Source organism: Octodon degus, unplaced genomic scaffold (assembly GCF_000260255.1).
Source record: "Octodon degus isolate 3935 unplaced genomic scaffold, OctDeg1.0 scaffold00065, whole genome shotgun sequence".
Lineage (NCBI taxonomy): Eukaryota > Metazoa > Chordata > Mammalia > Rodentia > Octodontidae > Octodon > Octodon degus.
Genome location: NW_004524641.1, coordinates 146,214 through 154,399, shown reverse-complemented (window position 1 = coordinate 154,399; position 8,186 = coordinate 146,214). Strand labels below are relative to the sequence as shown.

General features: G+C 36.8%; 1 protein-coding gene across 1 annotated transcript in view; it reads right to left on the bottom strand.

Moving 5' to 3' along the window:
* Cwc22 (CWC22 spliceosome associated protein homolog) overlaps nucleotides 1-5,644 on the bottom strand; it is a 37,830-nt gene extending 32,186 nt beyond the window's left edge. Inside the window, exons 1-3 of the mRNA XM_023719176.1 lie at nucleotides 5,611-5,644; nucleotides 1,227-1,294; nucleotides 1-108 (exon numbers count right to left, since the gene is read on the bottom strand). Coding sequence (XP_023574944.1) covers nucleotides 1-108; nucleotides 1,227-1,294; nucleotides 5,611-5,637 — 203 coding nt within the window. The 5' untranslated portion in view covers nucleotides 5,638-5,644. The remainder of the gene's footprint in view (nucleotides 109-1,226; nucleotides 1,295-5,610) is intronic.
* Nucleotides 5,645-8,186: the final 2,542 nt, after the last annotated feature.

Here is an 8,186-nt window from a genome sequence, read left to right as displayed (position 1 = left end):
CGGGAATCCACACCATCATAAGAATGTCCTCTTCTTGAGTGTTCATAGTCTGACCTGCTGTAATCAAAGTAATCTCTATCCTGGGGGGACCGTTCTCGTTCTGTGTATCTAACATATAAAATAAAAAGAATCAAGCTGTAAGTTGAAATCAAGTATAAACACTTAGTGAAAAGTCATACATCAGCAATACTATAGCAACCCTACAAATGAATAAAATCCCGCCCAACTTTTGAACAGCCTGTTTTCCTAACATGTGCTCATTCAGTCAGGATGGCCAAAGCTTTCAGCTTGTGCACAATAAACAACTCCTGAAACTCATTAACCCAAACTTGTCCATGCTGATTCACACTGTGCTTAGTGAAACAACCATACCTGAACATCATGTATAGCTGGCTATCCTACAACATGAGCCTTTTTGCTTAGCACGCATATTTAGTAAAGCACTGAACCAATGAGATGAAAGTCTGGCTGGTCTAACTCTACTCCAAAAGATTACTATTTATCAGCTGTTTTTCTTAAAACTGCATTAGATAACCATGAAAATAAACTGAAATTATTAGTGAACAAAGATGGATAGCATTGGATATATTATCTGAATTTTAAAAGTCAATGAAATCACGATTTTAAAAAGTTAATGTATCATACACAAAGTAACAATCTGATATTTACTATATACATCTACACTTAGGTTAAACATACATGTTGTCTACATGGAAAATGAGCGATGTATGTGGTTTGTACAGAGAGTAGCCAATGTGTGAAAGTAGTCACAAGCCAGCGCAGTCACCTGACGTGCACACAGTAAAGGTCTCAGTAGCTACTTAGCAGCATCTAGAAAGAATGAGGTATGTAGGGAGCAAATCTGTTTCTCCCTCTAGAAATATTAATAGCTACTATTATTTGCAGTGCTGGGTACTGACCCCCTGGTCTCACGCACATTAAGCAAGTATTGTACCACTGATCACATTCCTAGCTCACAGAAATTATTTTTAACGGTCCTGTCTTAACCACTGTCCTCATGTGCAAACATGATACATATTAGCACATCTGGACTGCTGATCTTAACATAATTATGATGATGGTACATATAAAAATATTTTGTAAACCATAAAGAACTAGCTGTATAAATAAAAACTGCAGTAATAGCAAAAGCAACCCTTTAAAACCTACACTAAAATTAGGAACCTAAGACTAAATTATTGAGTAAACTTATATAAAACTATTACCTGTCTTCAGGGGAGGAGGTCCTCTGATAAGAATTATAGTTTTCTCTTCTGTCATGACCAGAAGAATGCTTTCAAAGAGAAAAATAAAGAGGAATGTCTCAAAAATCATTTATGTTAAAACTATATGGACAATGAAATATATCTCAGAAAATTAAACACTTTAGAGCATCTGTATAGACTCAAGCAATTTCACGTAACACAGGAGTCACAGGACAAGATGCAAGAACAGATATGAACCACCCCGCTGGGGCACATGTCCTATTTACAAAAATCCAAATACATTAAAAGAAATCAAGTATTTATTTTATATGTGTAGGTAAATTATTTTTTATAATCAGTCAACACTGATATTGATCTTATTTTCTTAAGAATTGAATTATCTTAACTAACTTTACTATAAGAAAGTGTTAAAGTACCTTAATCTTGAAATCTAAAAAAGCCAATCAAATGAGTAACTTATTCAGCAAATTTACATGCTTGCCTTCTCAATGAGAAAAAAATTAAAAATAGAAAAATTATTCTGAAGAGTAACATAAACAAGTTCCAAATTCTATTACACAACTATCTCGCTAACTGCATTTTGACCAGAACATTCTCAGAAGTAAACCGCCACACAATCTCATTAACTGTTGAATGTTTTGACTAGTGTGCCCTAACTAGACTAATCTATGTTTGTAAATAAGCATTTAATTAAAACATGTAATTTAAAGTAGCTGTACTTTGGTTGTTATTTTACACTAAGTATAACCATCACAAAAGTCTGTTCTATAATAGACACAACAAGGTATATCTAAGTAATAGTATAATGAAGTATTCAAAATTTCATTTAAATATAGTGAAGTAGGATTATTTAATTGGTATGACATTAGGTGTCTATAAAATTGTACATTAAAAGCTTAAGCTAGGGGCTGAAAGTTTAGCTCAGTGGCTCAGAAGTACAGAGCCCTGGGTATCATCTGAGCATGCACGCACATGCAGAAGGACACACACACACACACACACACACACACACACAGAGCAAATATAGACTACAAGACATCTGAATCAATACTAACATGAAATATAGTATTTACACTGGTTATTTATTATAAGATGAGCCATTCTTATATAGACATTTTGAAGCATATAAACAAGGACTGACAAAGAGCTTATGATTTTGTAGGAGAGACACAGTTATAAAGATTTCCATAATTAAACACATTTCAGAGAGCAAAAAGGAGAAGAGACAGAGAACAATAAAATTGCATTATTATTTCTTTTATAAGACAAGCCAATTATTTTGACTACATTAGAGAGAAAGCCTCAATTCTGTGCTAATGATTTTTAACACATCTCTGCAACATCTGCTGTGAACAAGAGACCAAAAACACTGAAGCTGTGATTCAGAAGGATTTCATAAATATGATTAAGTAAGAAATGACACATGTAAGTGCTAACAGGAAACCCCGAGCAGGGAGCTGTCACTGTGGCAAACAGAGTGGGGTGAGGACGGCAGAACTTGAATGGGCTTTGCTGGATGAATAGGGTTTCATCAGGGTCAGAAAAAAGTCCGTAAGAGGAAGGCAAAGGAGCCAGGAGAGGTGGAGAGCATGCTTCTAAGTAACTGGATGCTCTGGTAAGGCTCAAAGGAAAAACAGAATCCTTGGCTGAGGGCTTATGAGCTTCAGAGAGGAGATTCAGAATATGTATTAAGGGAACATCTAAGCCGTACCTGAAATAAGATCAGGCCCCTCCCGCTGCTACAATAAGGGGAGAAGGAGGTAAACTAAAAAGAGATGGCTGGGACAGACATGTCACTAAGCCTCAAGGGCAGGCTGACTGAAGCCACCTACTTGCAGGCCGGGGGAGGTATCGAAGCTTGATCAGCACCACAAGAGGAATCCCTGAAGCAACAGTGGGTAGAAAATCCTGAGAAGGACTAATCATTCCTCTCTTTAAAAGGCACTGGTCCAAAGGTCTCAGTGCTCTTGTCTAACAAGGCTCAGTCAAACACTAGTTCTGTATTGGTTCTCTTGCTGTCTCCAATCCTACCAAAGCCAGTCACCTAAAGGGCCCTCAACAATTTAGCCATATTACTAACAACAGATCAAAGAATATGTTGTGGCTTGTATCTGGATGTCCTCCAAAACCTTCATGGACATATAGATGGGGCTTGATCTAGGATGTGTGATACTGGGATGGAGGACGTGATGCTAGGATTAAGGGTCCACCCTGGGCATGCATGCTACCTGGCTTAAAAGTGGGTACCTTGGAAAAAATATAAGAAATAGAAAGAGGGCCACTCCTTGCCACTTTCTGCTGCTTTGCTACTTTGCTGCCTTCTGCCTGCCATGAGCTGTTTCTCTTCTGTGATGACTCTTTATCATGCTAGCCCGCCTTTATGCAGCCAACTGTGAACTGAAACCTCTACAAAATGTGAGCTAACACACTGAGATGGTGACAGAGACTGGGCGTGGTGGCGTGCGCCTGTAATCCCAGCTCTTGGGAGGCTGATCGAGTCAGATCTGTGTAGTGAGACCCTGTAATCCCTGAACTAAATACATTAAAAAAAAAAAGTCAGCTAAATAAACCTTTCCCCCTTTCATTTTGGGTGTCGAATATTCTGTCTCAGCAATGAGCACAGTAATTGAGACAGAATACAAATTCCAAAGCAATAGATTTCAGAACAGTAAATGAATGTATCTACTAGACAGATGGATTTAGATTAGATGGCAGTGAGCCCCTTGCTAGTGCAGATTTTTAAGCAAAGGCTAGATATGTAACTAGCATGGAGGCTGGAGGGTCACCTCGTACCAGAGAGTTGGAAAAGAAGGCAGCAAAAGTAACTCGGTTCCAGACTTTGTCCCTATTGCCTGCTGTCAAAAAGCTTGAACAGCCAGCAGATTGCTCAGTGGCATAAATGCCTGACTGGCAAACACAAGGTCCTGAGTTCAATTCCTGGTACAAAAAAAGAGCTTGGAGCCTATCAGTTCTCTAAAGAAAATGTAGGGGTGCAGCACTAGTAGAAGAAAGGAATGGAGAAGTGCTTACATTTATAGTTAAATAAAAATATATCTTCCCCTTGGACTTCAAGGCCCAAGTAGCGATGTGTTCGCTTATAAATCTATTTAGTTAAAAGAGAATGAAGCTGAATGTTTTGTTCTCCTGCCAAGACCACCCAGGGAAGATCTGAAAGTATGTCGAGTTACTACTCCCTGGGTATTGGTGAGTTTTCCACTGCTGAACAAAAATATGTACCAATGAAACTTAAAGGGATTATTTTGGCTCAGTTTAGGAGGCTGTAGTCCAGTTGGCCGGCACTGAAGCACAAGCACCATGGTGGATGAAATGGCAGGAGAAAGCTACTTCTCTCATAACAGCCAGGAAGCAGAGACCACAAGACCCAAGAGGAAAAATGGTGGGAGCACAATGGTGCCTAAGGCCCCACTCCCATGACCTACACAGACACATCCAAGGCATGCTTTACATCTCCTAGGAATCTCTCAAACTGGCCAAACTGACATGAAACTTAAATATCATACTGGGTTACTGCCCTGACCTCACTTCCTATAACTCCCCACTTTCAACGTCCTGTTCACTACTTGTCTTTGCCATTTCATGGTTAACTCTCACGTCTCTTGCTAATGTCTACTCAAACGACTGCTCCTTTTCACACTCACTTAAACTTCAACCCCTCTGAGCTACTTGGTCTTCCTTACCTTATCCTATTTTTTTTCTCAGCAATACCAGTCTAGCACTTAATTCTAATATATCATACAAGTTACTTATATAAGTTCATGATTTATCTTCTGTCTTCTCCTACTACTGGTAGATGTAAGCTTCACAAAAAGAAAGATCTCCATTCATTATTTTTCTCAAAATGCTTATAACAGTCATTGACATAGTAAGAAGTCAGTATATACTTGCTGAATAAATGAATGTCTAAAGTAAAATACAGCAAAAAATAAAAAGCCCATCTATGCCTATGAAATATACAAGAGGCGCATACTGTGGAAAGACATGCAGAAACCTAGACCAACAGAAGGAAGAGAAGGTCAGCCTTTCAGGTCGTATTTTCAGGAAAACTTTCTCCATGAGTGGCAGTGTGACTTCCTGAACCACTTGTTACTTCCCTTCTTTCACATGAGCTCACTTACACGATTCATGCAGACAGGGATTATGAACAAGTTTGTGTGTACACCTGCAGACACAGAAAATACATCCTGTATATTCTCTCAACTGGTTTTTCATACTCTATTCTACCTCTAGCCAAGTGTTAACCTTTGAACTTGTGTGTAAGTAGGTACGATGCCACCCCAATGTCCTATTTAAATACATGCATTATTAAAAATATAGGTAATTGACTATAAACTTAAATTTTCCATTATAACTTTCAAACACTTACCCTGATCTGTGCCACACTACTTTTCATTTTCTGCTGCCAGTCGATCTGCTAAGTCAGAACTCAAGTTGGTCCAAGTTACAAGTACTTAGTGGTCTGAATTCCTTGACGGTTTACTTTTTCTATCTACAAACACTACAAGATACAACAAAGAATGCTTTTTTAACATTGGTAAAATACATATAAAATAAAAATATATTCTTTCCATGCAATGGGCATTTGACTACCTCATCACTTAATGAATAAGCACAGATATAATAATTAGATAAAAATCTACTAATATTTCCACAAAAAAATAGTTCCACAAAATACTATACAACTAACATACAATGTCTAAAAGGCTGCATAAAAAAGAATTTTTTACTCCAACGGCTGAGAATAAAAATTAATAAAAAAAGATGTCTTATAACTTTATTGAAAATGTTCTAGGTGAGGGAGACCTATACCTACATTGTCATAGTACTGTAATATTACACAAGTGAATCATGCAAATAATCACAAGAGAAACTATATAAACTGAATATAAAACACCCAATATTTTTACATAAGTTAAAAGAGGTTAATATCCATGTGATAACAATAAATCAAAAACAAATATACTCTGCATAAAATAAAAAGTGCTGAAGTAATGATGTTTCTATGCCATCTATTTATTTTATTTTATTTTATTTTTTTATTTTTTTGGGGATACGTTTCTTTTTTTTTTCTTTTCAAAGTTTTATTGATAAACATATAGCAATGAGACAGTTTCAAATCAAATCGAAAGTATAGTTTCAACAAATAATACACTGCATATATTCTTCTTAGAGGTTAATTGCTGTACAAGATGCAGACTTGTGATCCTACTTACAAACACCATTAGAACAAATCATTCTATTCATTAAGAGAATGCAACTATATATCTATCCCAACCACTTTGAATACACAGATACAAAATGGACATTCATAGTTATATCCCAATTTTTTTAAGTTCCGTTGTTGAATATTATAGGTGTGTAAACTCAGCAAAATATTCTAAAAGAGTCCAGTAGCCCATAATAGCATTGGGTCTTCTGTTTAACTGGCAATGTCAGAAATTATTGACCTGAGTCCCCCACAGCTCAACATAACAGCATGGCTTTATTTCCTATATTTCATCTTCATACTTTTCTACTGGATGGTTAAGACCAAGGTAAAGCAGGACCTGTGCAACAAGAATTGTAGCTTTTTGGTCTGAGAAGGTCAGTGAAATGCCCTCAGGATTTATCCTGAGATCCTGTACCTCAGATTGTAGAACCTTTGTCAGCGGCAGCCATGTGGATGAGTCACGGCCAATGCTTGGCCAATGTGCTCTCTGTGAAAGCCTGAGAGAGTGTCTTCTCCCCATGTGACTCTCCTTAGGCACACTCTACGTCATCGATCACTTTCCTCTTTGGCCCCATAATCTTCTTGATCAGAAAATTTGGGACACTACCGAGGTAAGGTATAAAACTTTAGCTATATATACAGATTTGGAAATTATGTTTTTGGCTCATTACTAAATACTAAAAAGCCATCTAACACTCTTCTATTAAATAAATTTTAATAGTTTTTGCAAAATGCTGAATTGATATTTACATTCACAAAGGGCTGCCAATCATTTTATTGGAATTACATAACCAAATGGTTTATGGTGTAAGGTAATGAAATCACAATAATAGAGAAAAAAGGAAAAACTAGCAAATAAGGATGAAGAACTGTGCTTAGTGGCAAAATAACTGACTATAACTTGGGGAAAAGTACTTAATTTGATTACTAGGCAGAGTATTATAGATTACCTGGTTTAGTTTCTTCTTGCATCTAACAAAGAACACTAAAAGGCGATTTCAATACTCTATAAAACAGGTAGTGATGGGCCTATACCTCGAAACCTAGCCTTAAGGACATCCAGTTAAACATTCTTTTCACTGGACCATGTACACAAACAGTTTCAGCACTATTTCATGACCTACAACAGCTATCATGTATGGGGAGATACCCAAATCACTAAGTTAAGATTCTTATAATGCTTAGAACAAAATAAGGTTAATAAAGGCAACATGCAACATACCCAAAATTTTGTACAAACTCATTAATTTATGGAATACCGTTGCAAGCTAACATGACCACTTAGGTAACTGCACTGCAGTTCAACAGATTACGGTGGCTAATGTCACACTGAAGTCCAATCTGTCACTACTGCAGTTGTGCACAAAGCTTACTAGCCTTCTTGCCTGGCTGAAGAGATGTCTCAGAACTTAACGTTTGCTTGTTTCCTTTTCTTTTAAGGAGCCACTCTGATCTTAAATCTTAAATTCCCAGGACCTTGTTATGCCCTCAACTATGACATTATTGTTTGAACTCATTTTCAGCACCTGAATTCAGTTCCATAGTAATTTCTCCTGCTGGATTCTATACCACAGATAACAACTGAGAAAAATCTCAAATAAAGTATGTAAAAATTTCATAAAACCAGATTCTGAGATAGTAGTAGGGAGATAAGCAATATCCTCTTTCCTTAAGTAATCTATTCTAACACAAAAGTTACAATCTTAATAAACCTGTATTAACAAAAGTCAAAT